General features: G+C 39.6%; 1 protein-coding gene across 6 annotated transcripts in view; it reads left to right on the top strand.

The window, feature by feature from the left end:
* Positions 1 to 22,210, top strand: part of INVS (inversin) — a 186,380-nt gene that overhangs the window by 110,652 nt on the left and 53,518 nt on the right. For 5 of the 6 annotated variants that reach the window (XM_081280878.1, XM_081280876.1, XM_081280877.1 and 2 more), the window contains 3 exons: positions 3,212 to 3,424; positions 14,002 to 14,291; positions 21,116 to 21,812. In XM_081280878.1, the coding sequence (XP_081137004.1) occupies positions 3,212 to 3,424; positions 14,002 to 14,291; positions 21,116 to 21,812 (1,200 nt within the window). The remainder of the gene's footprint in view (positions 1 to 3,211; positions 3,425 to 14,001; positions 14,292 to 21,115; positions 21,813 to 22,210) is intronic. The other variant, XM_081280879.1, reaches the window with a different exon arrangement.

Genomic DNA, 22,210 nt, shown 5'->3' with positions numbered 1-22,210 from the left:
TATTTATATACTAAACTTTGAATTTCAAACCTAAGTCACTGCATGAGTTAAAGTGCTTACTGCCCCCTTGGAATAAACATACATTAATTGCAGACTAGAAAACCAAAGGAAAAATCCTCCTAACTATACTTGCCAATCTGTAAATAAAAAGAGACAGTGGCCATATCCCAATCTCGTTTAATGTTTCATTAGTAATGCACCTGTACAAGTGTCAGAAGTTGGCACTGCCTTTTATATTTATTGACATTCTGGTTTAGGCATTCCACTGATCCCATCAGACCATTCCCGTATGGCAGGTCCAATTGTGTCTTATCTCTTGTCTTTATCTACATTGTTTCTTGGCTGGTTACCATCAATGTGGTACTAATTTTTACTTCTCATGCATTGACACTAACCAGTTGATGTACATTGTATAGACATAATTTTTACCAACTTCTGCTGGCTTTCAGTCAATAAGTACCTGACAGTCACAATATAACATTGATGGGAATATTCACAGTACTTGAATGGTTCTAAATTGAACTAGAGATGAAGATGAAAATGATAGGAGTTCCAAGATTTGCTTTGAAACACTTCAACAAAATAAAAAAGAAGAGGTTGGAAGAAGCAAACATAACAAAAAGTCATTCTGATTGTTAATTTGCGGTATTGAGTACACAGAGGATTATTATGCTATTCTATTTTTTATGCTTGAGATTTCTCATAATAAAATCATTTTTTCATAATAAAAATATTTAATATGTAGTTTTCAATCCAGAAGCAGCCCAAGAAACCTAGTTCTTTTCTCCTCCTTTCCTCCCCTTTTATAAATGAAGAAATAGAAGCTCAGAGAAGTTAGGAGAATTCCCAGGGTCACAAAAGTCCCCTGAGTCCCACTCCAACATTCTTTAGGGGGATTATGCTGCACATTATTTCTTTTTGTCATATTCCTAAGTAAAGACATGGTTTGAGCCTTATGTTTCTTAACCAGAGTTTGGTAATCCTGCTTATATTCCACATGAAGAACACTACATATTAATAATTACAGAAAATTCTCAAGCTTATTAAATACATATGTTGTTTACACATTGATTTTAGGAGGAGTTTTGTTCTTTGGGAGACATTCAATAATTGATAGAGGTGTTATGGAAGGATTACTGAACTGGGAATTGTTCAGTAATCTTAATTCTAGTCTGCATTCTGTAGAAGGTGATTACATAATCCTCAGCAAGTTGATTAACCGTGCTAGGTCTGTTTACTCATTTTTAAAATGAAAGTGTTGAACTTAATGACCTCTTAAAGTGAATTTAGTTTTACTATCATGTGGTTCAATTACTCTATGCTAATATTTTCCATGAAAAGAATTTTAGAATATATAATAAAAATTTTAAGAATTCTTCTGAATTTACAAAATGCAATCTATTTATAAATAATGTTTGAAAGTTTATGTAGGCACCTCAACCTATGGCCTTCTGGTCCCTGAACAGGAGTAGCATATTGAGCCTTCCTAAAATGAGAGCTCCTTAATTTTAGCATTCGGGGTTTCAGTAAGAAATTCTGAACTTACAAATTTCCTTGATGAAGCGATCAAACCACCCTTATTCTGAAAACCTATTCCTTTTATGTCTTACTGTGACTGTGAGGTAAGTTTTTAAGAGAGCTTTTTTTTTTCTGTAATCATTGAATAATTCTCCAAGACGAACCATGTATCCCTATAATCATCATTTTTTTCCACCTCACAAACCAGCTAATGATTTCCTCCTAACACTTCTGATTGCAGTCTACAGTCATAGTCATCCAGAGAGCACTTGGCATCAGTGACAGTCATTATAGCAGTTTGGATGCTGTGGAAGTGATATTTATGATGAGCATCTATAGTATCACAAACCATACTGCAGTGTAGGGCCTGCGATCCTAACAGTAGTAGCTAATATTTATTATTCCCAGACCTTCTTCCTTTATGTCAGGCACAGTGCAATCCTCTTTATGTTCATGGTTTCACTTTCTCCATATTAACTTGTTTAATATATGAAAAAAAGCTGGGGCTTAGAAACATCAAGTAAGTTGTTTAAGAAATGACATTCATCACTACCATCATTGAGAGATTATTCTTTTACTTCAATCTTTGTACTTTTATTCACTGTTTAAATTTTTAACATACATATAATTTATATAAAGTAATCATTTTCTTTAAAACACGAAGGCTTAATGTTTTTTGCCCTGCAAACTTTTGTTATTTTTTTAAATATTTTTTTAGTTGGAGATGGACACATTACCTTTTATTTATTTATTTATTTGTATATGGTGCTGAGGATTGAACCCAGTGCCTCATACTTGCAAGGCAAGTGCTCTGTCATTGAGCCACAGTCTTAGCCCTAAAATTTTGTTCATTTTATGTAATCAGATTTAACACTCTTTTATGATTTCTGATTTTTTCTTATCTTTTTTAAGAAAGGATTTCCCATATTAGTATTTTTTTGTTTTGCATTAAAGTGCTGAGGATTGAACCCAGAGCCTCTGGCATGCTTACATAAGCACTCTACCACTGATCTACACTCCAGACCCCACTTGAGTATTTTTTAAATTTCCATGGTACCTTCTGGTACCTTTGCTTTGTTTTGTTTGTTTGTTTTGATTTGGGGATCTTTGCTCCATCCCTAATTTATTTTGGTATAAGACGTGATATTAGAATCTCTTTTTTCCCAGATCACTACCTGGTTGTAGCAACACTATTTATATAATACTTTAATGTTTTTCCACAATGATTTAAAGGGCCATCTTTATCATATACTAAATCTCTCCATTTGGAGGTATATTTTTCATTTCATGAGCATTAAGTATCAGTAACCATGGGCTCAAATTTATGAATCTCACAGAATATAATTTGCAGCATTTTACCAGATAGGAATGGGAGTTATTATTTGGTACATGAGAAAGAAGGAACATGATCCTGTGTTCTCAATAGTCACCAGTTTGTGAACCAATGAGTCAAACTCAGGAATTGGCATGGTCAGTAGCACAAAGCATCTTACCCACAGCCATATTCAACCTTGTTTTATATCCCTCAGAAGAAAAAGGAATAGCCTTGGAGTAGAGATGGTGACTTTGCCCAGAGAATATTCTGCATCTTAGAATGATTCATTTTGCTGCATGAGAATATTGTCTGTTTACCAGTACATTGAATTCATTTTGTTAACAAACAAACAAAAAACAACTCTTCCTCCTGCATCAGGTACACACCTCTTGATTATGCTTTGCTTGGTGAGCGCCATGAAGTAATCCAGTTCCTTTTGGAGCATGGGGCCCTGTCCATTGCAGCCATACAAGATATTGCCGCCTTCAAAATCCAAGCTGTCTACAAAGGATACAAGGTCAGAAAAGCTTTTCGAGACCGGAAGAATCTCCTTATGAAGCATGAGCAGCTGAGAAAAGATGCTGCAGCTAAGTAAGTGTGAGCATGGAGATTTTGTTCTCACAGCTCAGAATCAGGGTGGAAGGAGGTGGGCGAGGTATCAGGAGAGTAAGTCGGGAGAGAATTTGATTTTCTTGTGGTCCCTGTACCCATGTCATCTTCCCTCTCTGTTCACCACTCTCTCTTCACCAGACTAAGACTGCAGTGAAATATGAGGACCTAACTTCCACTTGATGGCTATTCTATATAGATTTGTTCCTGGTGTTCTAACCCAGGAACAAACCATTGTCACCAGCACCCATGGCAGGGAGTTAGGGGTGGGATTGCTACCTAGTATAAACTACAAATAAATAAGCTGTCTTCTTGGCCTTCCTGCCTTTATGAAAGAAACCTACACCAGTATCTGACCTGCTTTTACTAAACTAAACTAAGTCTTGTTTTGATTAATGCAACTACCTTGTAAAATAACTGACTCTCCTCACCCATTCTTTAACAAATCTGTACTAAACACAGTTGTTATTCTATATTTATGGGGGATTGATTTCAGGACTCCCTGTTGATACCAAAATTTACGGATGCTCAAAACTTTTATATAAAATGGCCTCACATTTGCATTTGACCTATACACATCCTCCTCATACTTTAAATCATCTTCAGATTACTTTTAATATCTAATACAATGTAAATAAATAGTTGTTATACTATATTGTTTAAGGAATAATGACAAGACAAAAAAATAAAGAAGGAATAATGACAAGAAAAAAGCCTATATATGCTCACCACAGATGCAATTTTTCTCTAGATGTTTTTGATCTGTAGTTTGTTGAATGCACAAATGCAGAACTTGTGAATATGGAGAGCCAGTTGTAAACTGCTTTACTCAAGAAATATTGATGAACTTCTTACTATACATACACCACCCTTGGCTAGATCCTAGGGAGAAATGGTAACTAAAAACAAAGACCTTACTTCAAGGACTTAACATTTTTTGGAAAATGATACAAATGTATGAAATAGCCATTTGTGCCTATTACACATTGTGATCATATCACATAAATGACTGTAGATTCTGCTTGGGTTTGCCTTTTCTTTTGATATTTAGGTTAGGTAGGAATATTTTAAATATCATCAGCATATTGCATTAGCAAACACAGATACCAAAGCCTCTTAAAATGAAGATGACCAGCAGTGTCTTTCTTTCTTTTTTTTTTCTTTTTTTTTTTTTTGTACTTGGGATTGAACCCAAGAGTGATCTCCCTCCAAGCTACATCCCCAGCCCCCAGCACCTCCCCACCCCATTTTTAAATTTTCAAAACAGGATCTTACTAAGTTGCTCTGATAGACCTTGAATTTGCAATCCTCTCTAAGCCTCCTGAGTATCTGGATTTCAGGTGTGTACCACTGCACCTGGCTCGAAAGGCAGATTCTTGGAAGCTAACTTCTGATTGTATCTTGAATGTTTCCAAATCTCCTGTCCTTCAACTCCTGAATTCTTCCATATGTCACCCAAAAGGGGAAGTATAATAAACAACCATTAAAAATATTAATAAATAGCCATTAAAAATAATAAGACTAAATCATTTTAGTGAGAGGTTAAATAATGCTGGAATACTAACTATAATGTCAGGTTAGTAGAAAAAATTGATGGAAAGACTTAATTTTCTGTGACTTTGATGTTACAGAAGTAGATGGCATCCTAAGAAATCATATCTTGTACTCTTCATTAGGCTCTCGTCTCTTCACCTACCTGGGAATCCAATATTAAAGTCTCCACACAGTCGTCTTTTTCTTAGCCTTCTTATAAAAGTTCTCTGTACATAAGTGACAACCACAAGTAGGTAAGACATGTGACCAGTTGTCTTGAATTGCAAGCATACACTATCTACAAGGGATGGAATGTTTTACAGTGGTCCTCTTTATTCATGAGCAGCGCATTCCAAGATCCCCAGTAGATGCCTAAAACCTTGGGTAGCACCAAACCCTGGTAGGCAGTTCCCAAATTACAATATTTGGACTCACAATTTTTTTACCTTAAGATGATAATGCAAAAGAAATAATGCATTCAATAGAAACTATACTTCAAATTTTGAACTTTGATCTTTTCCCAGACTGGTGGTATGCACTATGATATTCTCTCATAATGCAGGGCAGCAGCAGTGAGCCCCAGCTCCCAGTCAGCCCCTCAATTCCATGGGGAGTTGACTGATGGCTGAGCTATGATGATCCAGAGTAGGCTAGGAGTATTCAATACATTTTCAACTTACCATATTTTAAACTTACCATGGGGTTTTCTAGAGTGTAACTCCATCATAATCAAGGAACATCTGTGTACACTATGTTTTTTCATTTTATATATATATATCTATATAGATATATCTATATATATCTATATCTATATATATATATATACCCATGTTAAAGTTTAATTTATAAATTGGCTTAGTAAAAGATTAAAATCAATAATGATAAAATAAAGCAATTACAACAACATGCCATAATGAAAATTAGGTGAATGTTATCTCTTTCTTGCTCAAAATATTTTAATGTACTTCATCTTTCCCTTTAAAGTCTCTCTCTAGCTTCTCTTTGGCAACTCACATTGCCAGCATTACTACCCTTGCACTTTGAGATCGTTATTAATAATGATTGCTTTGATAATAGCACTGTGATACTGCAACGTTAATCTGGTAACTAAGATGTCCATTAAGTAACTGATGGGCATATATAGTGGGATTATGTTGGACAAAGGGATAATTTATGTCCTGATCAGGATAGAATAGGATAGTAAGAGATTTCATCATGCTATATACAAACTTATTGTTTGTTTCCAGAATTTTTGATTTAATATTTTGGCTCAGGGCTCACAGTGGGTAACTAAAACTGTGGAAAGCAAAATTGCAGATAAGGTGAGTATAATACTATATTGACTCCTACAGATGTTTCCATAAACTCCAGCTTAATGTATGAGAATCTGTTTTCAGAATTCAGCTACACTTACCTAAGTATGAAGTGGGACTCTACTAAAGCAGAGTGGCTGAATTTCTGTGTCCCTGAAAGAATGTGTATTAAAACAAACACATTCCACTTCATTATTGGGAAGAGGATGTCCTGGTGTTCTGCTTTCTCCCAAACTCCCTTTCTAGCAGGATAAAAAGGGTTTGGCAGAGAGGGAAGACACCTGGATTCAAATCCAGCCTCTGATATTTACTTGTGTTGATTCAAACACAGCATTTCTCTGTGGGCCTCTATCTCTTCATTTGTGAAACATGACATGTTAGACCAGTTGGTTTCTAGGCGCTCTCCAGTTCTGTAGAAACTCCCAGGTCTGCATCATTAGTGATTTGCAGCCTCTTCTTCCTTTCCTTGGCCTGTAGAGGTCATGTGCCTGGAACTGAGCGCAGATGGGCATTTTCTTGAGTCAGTTTAGAAGTGGAAACCAAGAACCAGCCTGTGAAAGGGTCTCCTGTACAGAGGAGAAGATTTAAAATATTGGCCTGCTTAAATTGCATAGTGGTTTTAGTTTTTTTTTTAAATTTTCCTAACTTGAATTTGTTGGACCCCCTGACTTCCTATCTAGGGTGTTTGAAACAACAAGGAGATTTAAGAAACTAGTCCAAACTTCCTTTTAGTTATTATTCCAGTTAATTACTGGATGATTTTTTTTTGGCTGTTTTTGTTTGTTTTGTTTTGTTTTTCCATGCTAGGAATTGAATTCAGGGATTATTTTAGTCAGCTGTCATGTTACTGTGACCAAAAGAACAATTTTAGAGGAGGAAAAGCTTATTTGAGGACTCACAGTTTCAGAGGTAGAGTGAAGGGTTATGAGAACCTTAACCCAATCAGTGAATTAATCCCCTGATAGGAATTAGCTGAGTGGCAACTGAAGGTGGGTAGGGTGTGGCTGGAGGAGTAGGTCATTAGGGGTGTGCTTTTGGGGTGGGGTATGTATTTTGTCCCTTGAATGGAGTCTCTTTCTGCTTCCTGGTGCCATGTCTTGAGCTGCTTTCCTCCACGTCTCTCTTCTGCCATGATGTTCTGCCTCGCCTCAGGAATGGAGTTGGCCATCTATAGACAGATCTCTAAAACTATAAGTCCCTAAGTAAAATTTTCCTTCTAAAATTGTTCTTGTCAGGTCTTCTCCTCACAGCAGCAAAAAACTAACTAAAAAGGGCCTCGCATATGTTAGACAAGTGCTCAACTACTGAACTATGTCCCCAAACCTAACATTGCTTTTTAAAAGCCCTTTTTAAATGGGAGCTGTGCTTACTTGTTATAATATTTTTAAATTGACAAAATGAAAAAACTGCCATCTTTTGTACACACTCTTTCCTGATTACAGTTTTCCCTTTGTTGGGTATTGTTATTAGAGATAAACAAGTTTCTTGAGAGTGCAGCCATCACTCCCACAGTCATCGTAGTATAGATCCCTAAATGAAATATTTCAGTAGAAGAGACTCACTGATTTAACTTGTTTTAATTTTATTTTTCAAGAATTATTCCTTAAAATCTGAGTCAATGTTTAGTTTGGTTTTCGATTTTGCTTTAAGAAACAAAAATCAGAATGTTGCAGCTGCAGCATCAACTAAGGTGGGCCAGACACATCATGTTACCTCGATGTACCTTTCCCATTTAATCATGCTAGGATTGCAGAAATCACCCTCCTTCAAGTGAAGATGTGAAAGGAACTTATTAAACTTGAAGTAAAGTGGTCCCTAATTTATGATAGAGAAATTGGAAGAGAGAAAAGTCGTAGTCATATTTACTAAGGCAGGTATTTTAGAAATTCCTATTTAAGAAATATCTATAATCCATTTAAAAGCACTTTATAACTCACAGTGCACTACCTAGGTTGTTGCCAAAATGAACATTACTGTAATTTACCTGCCAAAGTGCAGAGTGGAGTGCACTCTTAAATAGACCATGTTTATGTTTATCATCCTTCTTCCTTGAAGCTTCATTTTTGCCAGGTTCTTATTTCTCTCTCTAATCTCAGATCTCCTCTCTCTGACTCCTCTCACATCTTTTAAGTATGCCATCACCATACTGAGGTCAGACCTGGAGGTTACTCTTTAGACCTCTGCTCATGCTGTACTGTTTTCCATTGAAAATGTATCCACTCTAAAAATGCAGTTTAGAGCCAAGTGCAGTGGCATGTGCTCAGAAGGCTGGCACAGGAGGATCAGAGATTCCACGCCAGTCTGAGCAACACAGCAAGACCCTGTCTCAATTTTTTTTAATTAATTCATGTCTGTAGATAATCCCTTAATCTGTCTCATATCCTGACCTCTGGAACTCTGATCTCACATCATCAGTTGCCTCCTGGGCACTTCCACTTTGCCATTCTTGGTCACTTGTCAACACATCAGATCGTTCAGTGTTCCTATGTCCCATAGTCACTATCACTTCAAACTCACTGTGAGAAACCTACAATAACCTGTCTTTCTTCTGACCTTCTTATATTCTTGCTAGTGCTTCCACCACTGATTCTGTTTATTCCTCCTTTCAGATGTTCTTTTAGGTCCATTTGGTTTTATTCTTCTGTCTTACCACTCTACATAGGTCATTGCTCTCAAACATCAGCCATGATGCTATGTAAGACCCTCCAACATTTAACTTCCATTTATATCTCCAAGTCTCATTTCTCTCCATTTGCCAATACCTTCTCATGCTCTCATATTTAGATTTTGGTCATCCTGAACTTTCTTCAGTTGCTCTGTGTCAAGTGACAAGGAATCTGCACCTCTCAAAACACCTCATTTTGTTAGTAGAGTGTTCTATCTGGAAATTCTTCCTGCCTTTCATCTTGAAGCCAAAGAGAAATGTCTAAATTGTTTTCCATAAACTAACATTCAGGTAGCTAAAGGAAACGTTTATAATACTCCAACTCTACCTCAAGAATTCCTTTGACTTTATAATTGATCCTTTTGCAGCCTGCTTCCCTGAACATCTCCAGTTTGTCAACACCTCTCTTTAGGGTTGATCTACGTGTCTGATTCCTGTGCTCAGAAAGCCATCTGATCCACAGGGAATTATTTCCATGGTTCTACTTCATGCCACCCTACTTCAGATCCTCACTTTTCAGTAAAATAAATAAGAGCTTTCTTATCTGGAATGGGCTCAGGGCTCCATGAATGCCCTTAGGACTATATCCAGTATTTTGTATATCAGGAGCATATATTCATTTTGGTGATGAGGATTTATAGTTGTTGTTGTTGTTTTTTTTAATCTCAGTCTCAAAGGATGTCCACAAGTCACAAAAAAGATAAAAGCCACTGGACTAAATGATCTTTGAGGTCCCTTCCAGCACTAACATTCTATGAGTCAGAGGTCCTGAGACACACACCATTTTCTTATTCCCTTGGGAGGAAGTTAAAGACCAAATATTACTATGTCTGATATTCATTGACAATGAAGAGAGAGACTCTGACAGACCCTTAGATACCATGCAACAGCAACTGAAAAGGTTACAGCTAAACCTTTTCTGTTTCATGAGGTCATCAGCTTCCTCTCACTGGAAATGTTCCAGCAGGACATGAATTATCATCTCTACAGGATGTTATATAAGAAATTTTTACATTACATGAACAACTGGTCTCCGAGATCTCTTCTGAGTCAAAGCTTCAGTGAGAGCCAAGTGGCAGGTCTTTGCTCGTGCTCTTCCCTCTGCCTGGAATAGCCTTCTCTCACTTCATTCCTCCCTCATTTTGACATCCTTAATTTAGAGCCTCTTCTCTCTCAGTTTAATTAGCAACTTTCTCCCACATCTTCCTAGAGCTCTGTGAAGATACCTCTATTTTAGCACTCATCACACCTCGATCTCTCTATCTGCAGAAGTGTAGGGATCTGGTTCCCCCACTTCATAGTCAGTTCCTTAGAGCAGGGACTGTTTGTCGTAAGTCTGGATCTCCAGTGTTTTGGAGTATTTGGTAGATAGTAAGAATTCAATAAGTAAATGTTCAGTAACTGCCCCTATAATGGGTCTAAGACCTGACATAAGTCATTCATCACACTAGGCCTTAGTTCCCCCATCTGTCAAGTGGAAGGACTGGACGGGACACTCTCTTTTTGTTTGAATACTGTGAATCTCTATAAGTATACCACTTACTAGCCCTACCTAGGGCAGCAAACACACTTAGTCACCCATATCCTCACAAAATACTCTAGAATTTATACATTTGTGTATTTGTATTTCCAAGTCCCTGCATACTGATCATGAGCAAATTACCATTTGACAGGTTTATGACAGGAACTGTCCTTAGAGGCTCATGCCTATAATATACTTGAACACAAACCATGATTTTCTGAACCTCTTAGACAAAAGCAGCTTACAAGTCTCACCCCTGCTGGATTCAGACAATATTGAGAAGAGCAAGTATTCAATCCTGACAATTGAAATTGTTATTTGTGCTATCTGGAAGGTTTTCTTTAATGCTAAACATGTCATTAATTTTTTAAAAGATACATTTAATAGATTTATGAACAGAAGGCCTAATTATATATCTTGATGATTATATTATTTCTCCTAATTCTGCTTATTTAGTTCTCTAAAATGGAAAATCCCTCCCCTATAAACCTCCTCCTCCAAAGAAGCCTCTGGAAGGCACAGCCCATTAGTTTTCTGGATATCCTCATTACTCTAAAAACCACATCCTTTTTTTTTTTTTTTTTAACGTGGCTGCTTTTGTCAGAGGCCCAGAAAGTGCTGCAGTAAAAGTTTTTGCCCAGGAACCAACTTCTTGGAATTAAGAAGGAAAGCTGTTTGATTTCCTAAAAGAAATGACTGCTCATATAGCAGAGCATAACTTTTCACCTTAGAGCCTCCCTCGATATCATTGAGATCCATGTAGACGCCAACCCGGACAGCAGACATTGCATCTGTCAAAGGGCCAACATCATTCTCTCAAGGCAGCTCTAGTCCTTGTGCTGTGTGAAGAGCGCTGCTCCCTCTTCCTGCCAGGAGGGAGCTGTCTGGTCAGTTGGCAGCACTCCAGCCACCGTGGGCTTCCACCTTCTCCAGACAGATCACATTTAGTGGCCCCTGCTGGCATCCATATGATCCCTGGCACTGATGATGACAGGCTGTCCAGTTAGCATGGTGACCACAGTGCAGCACTCTCAATGTCAGCAGCTGTCCGAGATCTAACAAAACCAGGGTTAAATGAAAACATCGGAGCTGTGCAGGAGTTAGCCAGGCCCATCTGGCCGAGTTCTCTGCAGTGAGACTCTCCAGAAGACAATCAAATAAATAGACCTGGACCCCAGGTCAGGGGCTTCTCCATATAGGAAGGAAGACATTCAGAAGGGGAATATAACAAATTGAAAAAGTTTAACCAGATGTTTATCACCTGGGTCTTCCCAGTCCCTTGAGATCTAAATGGGCTTTGCTTCAAATTCCACAAACTGGAGAAGTCTGGATTCTATACCTGCTTGGGAGTTCTTGCTTCCATGGCTGGTGTCTTGGCTCTGTAGCTTGTCAGGTTGCTCATAGGAAAGCACGGCTGAACATGGTAGACCTTACAAAAAGTCAGTGTCACTGGGGAGATTCACATTTCTTATCCCTCACTGTACAGTTAATAGTTCATATTAGGCCCTCCTATTCTCTAAAGCCTCATTGCTCAAGGCATGGTCAGAGGACCAGAAACATCTGTCCCCTGGGTGCATGTGGGAAATGTAGAATATTGAGTCCTTCCCCAGTGTCTACATCAAAATGTTAACAAGATCCCAGGTGATTCAGTCCATTAGAATGTGGGGAGCAAAGACCCAAGGTCACCCCACCATGGGAGGCTTCCTCCTCTGCCCTGGCCCTGCCTCTGCAGTTCTCTCATATTCTCCTTCTCCCCGCACCTTCCTGGTCCTCTGTTCTTCCCACTCCTCCCTCCCTGTCAGGAGCTACCAACCTTTGTCTCATGAAGAGCAGCCCTTTTCTCTAGCGCTTCAGAGTTGGTCACCACCTAGGCCCTAAAAGTTTTCCCTTCTACCAGCCGTCAGTCTTGTCTCCAGGCTTATTAGTATATTTGTCTCAACAGGGTCACCTAAGAGGGGCTCTGATATCAGCCAGCCATGATGATAAAACAACTCTCCATCTCATTTTTTAAAATCCCAAATTTTGTAAAGACAGCTGCCCCCAAACAAACCTCTAAATCGAAACAGGATTCTGAGCTATCCTACAGGTGCTGGACCTAGCAGGAGAGTGTTTCATTCCAGGTCATTTAGTAGTTACCTGCAGAAGCGAAACTAGAAAACTTCCCAGCCCAGAGTTTTCTACCATACCCCAATCATTCCACACTAAATGGAACCTTCAAGAGGCAATCGTCGCTCTCCCTGAGCTCTAACTGTGACTCAGCTGGGAAGCAGATATATATTGACTGCCAGCTATGTGTCAAAAGCACTAATCAAAGATCTAAAGCAGCAAAACCAAGCAAGTTTTTCCATGCTACCTGTCTGACCAAACTCCTCCTTCAGTTGAAATCCTCTCTGCCTCGTAGATTTCCAAATATCTTTGAGAACTTCTTGATTCCTCCAGATAAAATGTATCACCACCTCTCCTGTGCAGGTACACTGCTATAACATTTCTTCCATAACAGGTTAGGTCTCTGATTTCCTGGATGGAAATTCTGGATAGAATGTTCGAGGGAGAACTTCAACTTCTTAATCCTTGTTCTGTATCTTTAGTTCCCAGTAGAGACAAGACTCATAAAATAACTATGTTTATTTCTTGCTATCTTTCCTTTGACCATTCCTACAAATTAGTGACATTGGTCAAACAAATCCTGCCCTTAGCTCAACCCTTTTGTCCTAAAGCTCTGGCCCTTTCTGGAATCCCTTTGCCTCACCCTGCTACTTATTTTGAGACCTGGCCTCTCCTGCCCAGCCCTCTTCTAGTTGTTGCTACTCAAGGGTTGCAGCTTATCCATCAGCTACTTGTTTATGTCTTTTGAAAATTATCCCAACTTCTGAGCCTCATCTGCAAAGGGAGTGGGTTTGAGTCCTTAGCTAGATCTCAGTAGTAGTACTGCATACTACGGTGTGTTTTAATCAGTTGGGAGATGCTTTGCAAGTGAATTTTTTCATACATTCATTAAGATTTGTCAAGGGTCTTTTTTCAGTAAGTAGAACAGATTTGAGGCTATCCCTGTCATTCAGCTGCATTCTGCTGTGCTTTCTGGAACAGTAGGAAAAGGGGTAGAGTTTCAGGTAGCTCCAAGATACCTCTCTCTCTCTCTCTCTCTCTCTCTCTCTCTCTCATACACACACACACACACACACACACACCTGTGAGACACACATACCCTTGGTGATGTATTGTCTCACACAGTAAAATAGCTGCTGATCATCTGCTTTCTGTCTCAACAGTGCAAAATTAATCTGCAGGATTCTTTTGGACTATGTCACCCTTTGAGTTATGAGGTCTGGTGTAGTCACCCTCTGAGTTATAAGGTATGGTGTAAAAAGAGAGGGGTTTTATTGTAGGTGAAGACTGCTCCTGGAAAATGTGAATTTCCAAACCTATGCTGTGAGAGCTCCTCTTAAAATTTCAGTCCCATGTAGGAACCACTCAGCAGATGATAGTCTTTTAAACTTTTCTTCTTCCTCTTTGACTTTTCTTCCAGAAAGCGGGAGGAAGAAAACAAGCGAAAAGAGGCAGAACAACAGAAAGGACAGCTGAGCCCAGATTCCTGCAGACCACAAGCCCTTCCCTGTCTGCCCAGCCCCATTCTGCAGAATGAGACCAGCAGGAACAGCAGGGCCCCCAGCAAACAGCCTCCTGCCAGCCACATAGCCCAAGGCCCTGAGCTGAGAGACAGCGGAGGGTCTCCAGGTGGGACTCCGGGAAAAGCCTCTCAGAAGGAGCCGCATGTTTCCTCAGACCTTCAGGAAACAGACTCCAGAAAGCCAAACGGTACATGTATAGACTGTTATCTAATGCCAACCCATGGATCATGGGCTCTTTTGATTGGCATATTTAAACCATTTACATTTATTATAATTTTTAGCACTTAAGTCTGCCATTTTTATGGTTTGTTTTTCTGTTTGTTTCCTATGGTTCTCAGTCCTCTGTTTCTCTTTTCTTCCCTCCCTGTGGGTTTCTAGAACATTTTTTAGGATTCCATTTTATTTGGCTTATAATGTTGTTGAGTGTTTTCCTTTTCCACAGTTCTCATAGTGGTGACTCTGTGTATTACAAGGTACATATGTGACTTGTACGTCAACATTTTCCTCTAAGCAAAATGGGGAAATCTCACTTCCATTTAGGTAGCTTTACTTTCCCCACTTTTAAGTATCATTGCTTGGGGATCTGATGATGTCATACTTGTTATGTCAATCATAAAGTCCAGAGGAAACTAGACACAAGCTTACAAGAATTCTCCTCCAGGGAGTCCCACATGGTACACTTAACTCCTTCAGCAATAAACTGTAACCAGATTTTTGTCTACCCTGTCAGCCCAGCCCTCAGAATGAGCCCAGCAGGCAAAGGGGCCTCCCAGCAATAGTCTCCTGCCAGCCATACAGCCCAGACCCTGGACCAGGAGATAGCAGAGGGTCTCCAGAAAAGTTCATCTGAACCTAGAACTCCAGGATTTTAAGCACATTGAGCCACTCATAAGTTAGAACATGGTGGGAAACCTCCAGAAATCTAACTGCAAATGCCAACATAGAGAAAAGGGCAAATAATGTTTTAGTGTTACTGTGAAAATAGTTTTCGCCTTGTGGCAAAAACTATTGTCTCTGGGATTTCATGATTACTTAATTTAGGGTTTGGACAAGTCATTCTTTTTTTTAATTTTTTTTAAGCACTCTCTGTTTTATTCTTTTTTTTATTGGTTGTTCACAACATTACAAAGCTCTTGACATATCATATTTCATACATTAGATTGAAGTGGGTTATGAACCCCCAATTTTACCCCAAATGCAGATTGCAGAATCACGTCGGTAAGTCATTCTTTTTTATGGCTGAGTAATATTCCATTGTGTATATATGCCATACTTTCTTTATCCATTCACCTGTTGAAGGGCACCTAGGTTAGTTCCACAGCTTAGCTATTGTGAATTCAGCTGCTATAAACATTGATGTGGCTTGCATGCCACATTCTATTGATAAAAGCAAGTATAAGACCATCCCAGACTGAATGATGTGGAGAAATAGAGTTCACCTTTGTGTATACTAGGATGGAAGGAATTTTTGGCTATCAAACAATCTATCACTGTGTGTGTGTGTGTGTGTGTGTGTGTGTGTATTATATTTATTTATTTATTTATATTTATATTTCCTGACTAGGAAATCTGGGCCCCAGAGGAGGCTTCTTTTTGTCTGTGTCACCATTTCAAGCTGGTGCTTATCTCAGTGATACTATTATCTCAAAAACTTTAAGTTTCCATGTTCCAAAAAATGATATCCATAATTATTTTTCAAACAAACTTCTCTCTAATTTGAGTGGCTCAGATTTCTGCGGGAAAACACCCTGGAAATTCTTAAAAATTCTTTTGTCTAGCTCAGAAGGCCTACTATGCACCACCTTAAATATTTTTGAGGTCTTAATAAAGGCTTGCATAGCCACACTCTTGATGCCGTCTTTACTCTGAGGCCTTATCCCATTATGAGACTCTTTTGCTGACTGGAAAAAGTCAAAATGTTGAACAGTTTTATTTTTTATTTTCTAACCTGGAACATACTGATTCCTCCTATTTTCTCTAACCTATTTGCAAACTGAGCAATTTGTTCTTTATCTCTTTCTCTTGTCATCTGCAACTTAAAAAATAGTTGATATTTTCTTCATCATTCCAGTAGGAAGTCTCCTGAGCCATATTTCTGCAAGGTCATTAGGATATCTTCTATTTTCTATATAACTGCAGGTGATAGTTTTGCTGGTTATTCTGCCACTGGATAACAAGGTTCACCTCTCCCCAGACTCCAGTAGCAATTTCTATTCTGGTTCCCGGCTTCACCAAGTCTCTTCATCAACTTCCCAGCTTCTGTTCACCAAACAATCCAAAGTCACTGTCAGGGAGTTTTGTTGGGACAGTACATGTTTTTTCAAGGTATCAATTTCTGTGTTGGTTATCTTTTGTGGCATAATAAAAACCCACCCCAAACACTAAGTAACCTCAAAGAACCACAGTTTGCTGTGGGTCAGCTGAGCAGTTCCTCTGCTGGGTCACCTGGGCTCACTCACGGCTGCTGCAGAATTGACAGCTGGGAAGTCCAAGATGGCCGCCTTTGGCAGTTACTGCTGGCCAATGGCTGAGGGGCCTCAGTTCTCCTCTGTGTGGCCTTTCACTCTCCAGTAGGTTAGAGCATCCTCCTTATATACTGTTCTCAGAGCAGCATTCAGAGAGAAGGCAGAAACTGCAAGGCCTTTTGAGGTCTAGACTCCAGAAATTTTACATCATTTCTACCACGTTCCGTTGATCAGAGGAAGTCACAACACCAGCCTATGTTCAAGGGAATGAAGAAATAGACTTACCTCTGGATGGCATATGTACCAACGTTATCACAAAGGCACATGCACATAACATGGGGAGAAGTTAAGCAATCTGCCATAGGAGGCAACACAACATGTCTCTTACTTCTATATCCCTAGCGCCTTGAAGGGTGTGTAGCACACGAGAAATAAATATTTGTTGAATTTATAGTTGAATGATACTAAGTAGGTACTGGAGATTCAGAGAAGAAAGGTCGTTAAAACATAAGACAAAAAGTATTTATAAGGTCTAGTCATGTTTTTAATCTATTCTTTTCAGAATTCTATTTTTATAACTAAGATTTGCTTCTACTCAAACTCTAAATTACTTATGTGTATATTCATCAAATAGATATGTTTTAGAGGCCACACTATGTGCCAGCTCTACTAAACTATCAATTAAGGTTAAAGACCTTGCCATGAGCGTCTTTCCTACCGCAGTGAGCACAATGTTGGTTACCTGGAGTTTCCCTCCACCCCAAGGATCACACTTAATCCCTGTAACTTCAAACAGACAGGCTGCACTTCCTAGTCCTACGCTGTGCAGACTGGGAGGCAGGGATGATCTCAGGCTTCTTTACAATAACACGGGGTACTGGTGATTCCTATTATCCTTATTATAAACACTTTGAGATAGTTACACTGCAAGGCCAATCAGATCTACTCTGGACCTGAGGACATTCTAATAGTGTGTCCCACATCCTGAAAAAAACATGCTGTTTCAATTTCTAATGGCCATTCCTTTTGTCTTTTTCACGGATACTCAACTTCCTCAAGGTGATCTGCTGGATTCGTTTACAGAGACTTTCAAGCCATGGATAGCTCGTGAAATGAATTTAATGGATTTAAAGTATTTCTATTCTGCTGGTAGAAAATATCAAAGTACAGTGCATATATGTGTGAGTTTGTTTGTGTGTGTGTGTGTGTGTGTGTGTGCACACGCACGCATGTGTGCATGTATTTGAGCACATTGAGACTCCAAGATTTATTTCATGATATAGATCATTTTCAAAAATTTTGAAAGTTTCTGTTTTAGAACAACTCTGAGGCAGGGGAGCTTCTCACTCATTTAGGGACAGGAAGTGGCACCCTGAATAATGGACTTTAACAAAGAAATAGATTCAAATATGCAAAAAAGGTCTCAAAACAGCCAGGAATCCAGACTTTGAGGAACAGATGAAGGATGGGAGGTTAATGAGACCAATTTGAATCTAAGGAACAGAAGCTCCAGTCCCATGGACAGCCTTTATCCTCACCACCTGCCTAAAAGCCCACAGTGCAAAGGAAAATAGGAAGGTGCTTCTAGGAATCAAGTCTGACATTGACTGCAGCCTCTCTAGCATGGTATTCCAGAAAACCCCAAAATCAGAGGACAAAGGACATTCCAACTCACATTGTATTTGACCCCATAGGAAGGGGTGTATCTGCTTAACTGACCAGGGATCAGGAGTATATACCTTGACGGTGGGTATCCCAGCAAGAATCCAGACACAGGAAGCAACTACCACTTCTTTTTCTCCTCCATCCAGTCTCACAGACAGAGAATGTTTGAGTGGAGGGTCTTCGCAGAGCATCCAGGGCACAGCCTAATCAAAACAAGGCACAACCCATGATGTGGGGAGGTATCTGGTGTCATGTTTAGGGAGATCACTGGCTGAGGGGGAGTATTGGAGGGGCCAGTCATGGTCTGCACTAACACAGCAGCAGCACAGTGAGAGTCAAGGATGGTCTGAAGAGTAGAATTGAGGTGACTTGGTAGCAGATTGCTTGTGGGAGGTGGTGAGATAAAGTTGCTTTTGAGTCACTGTGCTTTTCAGGAGAGTCTGAGGAAAAACTCACTGTGCCAGTCCTTGTGTTTTCTTATTCTGAACCATATGGACAGTCAGAACCGGTGGGTGTGACTGGTGTGAGTAAAGTGGGTCCTTATGCTTGGTACATGTACAGTGGCTGAGGCAGCAAATTCACTTACCACTTTTGCACTGAAGATTTCCTGATCTCTCTGTTCCAGTCATGCATATTCAGTTATTTAACTTATGTCCTCACTTGGGCATCTCAGACACATCTCAACCTAAGATAAAGCAAGTATATAATGCATGGATCTGCCATTACTCCCTCTCTCCCCTAACCCCTGACAATTGATCTTTTTCATTGTGTCCAAAATTTTTCCTTTTACAGATCATAAGATTGTTTGAATCATACAGCATGTGATATTTTCAGATTGCCTTCTTTTGTTTAGTAATGTGCATTTAATGTTCCTCCATGTCTTTTCATAGCTTGACAGCTCATTTCTTTTTTAGTGTTGTGTAATATTCCATTGTCTGGAGGTGCCACGGTATATTTATCCATACATCTTTTGAAAAACATCTTGGCTGCCACAAAATTTGGGCCATTAGGTATTAAAGCTCCTCTAAACATCCCTGTGCAGATTGTGTGGACAAAAGTTTTTAACTCTTTTGGGTAAAGACTAAGGAATATAATTGCTAGATCTTGTGATGAGAGTGTGTTAGCTTTGCAGGAAACTCCCAAACTCTCTTTCAAAGTGGCTGAATCATTTTTCACTTCAATCAGTAATAAATGAAGTTCCTGCGGCTCCACATTCCAGCATTTGGAATTGCAGCATTCCAATACCAGCATTTGCTATTGTCAGTGTTTTGGGTTTTCGCCATTCTACTAAGTGCATGATGGTATCTTGTTTTAATTACTTTCCACCCCTTTCCCACACTACCCACGTAGGAAACCAGTCTCTTTCATTGCTGGTTTATGCTATCTATATTTCTTTTGCACAAATAAGCACACATGAGTATTTCTTACCTTCATTTCTTTCTTACATGAAGAGTAGCATAGTTTGTTGTTTTGCACTTAAGAATAGTTATTTTGAAGTCTGTTTCTGAGCATATTAATTGGATAACCTGTTTTATTATTCATTCTCATTCTCCCCCTCTCCTTTTCTCTGTTGTCTTGTCTTCTCATGAGCCCATATATTTTTCATTGAGTGTCAAACATTAAATATAAAAAAACCATAGAAATAATTTGATGCCTTGGATGATATTAATTTCCTCACATTGGCTTCTGGAAGGTAGGAGCACTAGCAGTCTCCAGTCACCCCAATCCAGTTCCCAGAATGGAGATGATGCGAAGCTGGCTTCAGTCCTGCAAGGATCACCTTTGCTTCTATGGCACAGCCCTCTTGAGTCCCAATCCAGAAGAGCGCAGTTAGCAGGTTCTGGTCTGCATGTTTTGTCCCCCAGACCTTGAGATATGTACCCCTAAATGCCTTGCTCAACAGTCCAGGTTGCTGAGATCTTCTCAATCTTGGTCCTTCATTTTTTCTGCCTTGTTGGCTCCACGGTCCCTTCCTATGGATTGTTGGTAACATTCTATACAATATTTCTGTTGTCTTCATTGGAGAGCACGTCTCCCTTCTGCCATTACAGAAGCAGAAGTTCCCTCACTGCTTTTTTACTTTGAAATTGTTTTTTATTTTACATTTTATGCTTAGTTCTTTTTCAAATATATTTATTCTTTTCTAATATTTTTAATTTCTTTTGTGTGTTTAATCAATTGGTGTGTGTACACTAAATCCTGGGAGATCTGATCCTGCTATATGTTCATTCCGTTTTGCTCATGGTAGCTTGTGCCCTGTGCACATTACAGTTTCAGACCGTGAAGCCATTTTCAGAGGACCCTTTTGTGCATCCTGTTGAGAACATGTCACACTAAACCAATATTGTCTTTGCCGTTATGAGGCATCCTGGAATATCATATCCTGAGACCAGATTTTATATATTATCTCCTATGGATTAAGAATAAATAAATATCATGCATATGTCTGTACTTGTCCACTGGACTGAAAGTAAAAGAAGTGAAGAGGAAAAGGTTCAAGGACAAAATGGTCATATTGAAAGATACTTCCTATTATAACCATTGCTACATGTGCAGTTTTATTTACCAGTGCTGTGTGCACAGTGGACAGGTTCTTGTGTGAAATATCTAGTCATTGGAGATATTTAGAAGTGTCGGATGTGTTTAAAAGGAGAAGTAATAGAACACAAAACTTTTTATAAATTCCTTTTAAAATTTATGGGAATCACTGTGTTTGGAATTGTTAAACCATCTGAACAGTAAAAAAACAAAATAAAAAAAGAACAAATACCAAATCCACATCGGGCATAGAAACTTTGGTTTCAAATTCCCATGGAAAACTAGAATTGCCCTATTATGTAAATTTTAGACAAAAAATATTCTTCCCCTTTTTCTCTCCAAGAAACATCCAGGGAACAACATTCTAAAGGCCACTCTGCCTGTGTCCACAACAGACCCAGTGAAGACAGTGAGGGACACAGGTGTCTGGGAGTCTCCTCGCTTGAGAAGACCAGAGGCGAGACGGCTGGTGAGCAGCGGTGTGAAAGGGGCAAAGGCGCACTGAAGCAGCCCTCCTGTATCAGGGTGGCCGGGCCTGATGAGAAAGGAGAGGACCTTCCACAGCAGGACGGCCACCGGAAGCCGGGCAGGCGGCATGATGCAGTCCCCAAGGCCAGAAATCCCCCCCAGAAAAGGCGCCTTCAAGAGCTCAGAGGAAGGTGCTCCCCGGCTGGTTCCAGCCGGCCTGGCAGTGCCAAGGGGGAGGTTGTTCATGCTGGGCAGAATCCTCTCCACCATCGCACACCAAGAAACAGAGTGACACAGGACAAGCTCCCAGGAGGGGTCTATTCAGATTTGCCACAGAGCACAGAGGAGATAAGGTCAGGAGCCAGGAAACTGGGGACATCTACCCTGTCTGAGGATGCTCAGGTATCTAAGGACATTGATCCAGCATCTGGACCCCTCTCTGGGCAGAGTGTGAATATTGACCTTCTCCCTGTAGAGCTCCGACTGCAGATAATCCAGAGAGAAAGGACTAGGAAAGAGCTGTTTCGCAAAAAGAACAAGGCAGCTGCCATCATCCAGCGCGCCTGGCGAAGGTAGGAGTGTGAAGGGCTGCCATCTCTTTGGTTCTTCCTGTGCTTTGATATTTTTCAGTTAATTCCATGTGAGGGCATCGTAAGGCCAATTTTATGGAGCTGGACATGAAATTCACACATGTATATCCTAGTAATTTACATACTACTTGGCCTCCCTGATCCTCAGTTTCCTCATCAGTAAAACAGGATTTAACAGTTGCTGCACCTATCCTGTTTATATGGTAGGTCACTGGAATGAAATAATGTGTGCTTTGTGAATTCTAAAGCATTTAGCACTACACACATATTTTATTTTTTTTAAATTAGTCCAAATACCTAAACCAAGGTTTGGATATAGTGAAGTGTCTGAAATTTATTATGTAAACGTGTTTGAGCATCTGCAAGCTCAGTACAGGTTA

The sequence above is a fragment of the Spermophilus citellus genome (genome assembly GCF_964194105.1).
Source record: "Spermophilus citellus genome assembly, chromosome: 2".
NCBI classification, from domain to species: Eukaryota; Metazoa; Chordata; class Mammalia; order Rodentia; family Sciuridae; genus Spermophilus; species Spermophilus citellus.
Note: the sequence above shows the minus strand (reverse complement) of the source record. Positions and strands in the feature narration are given on the sequence as shown.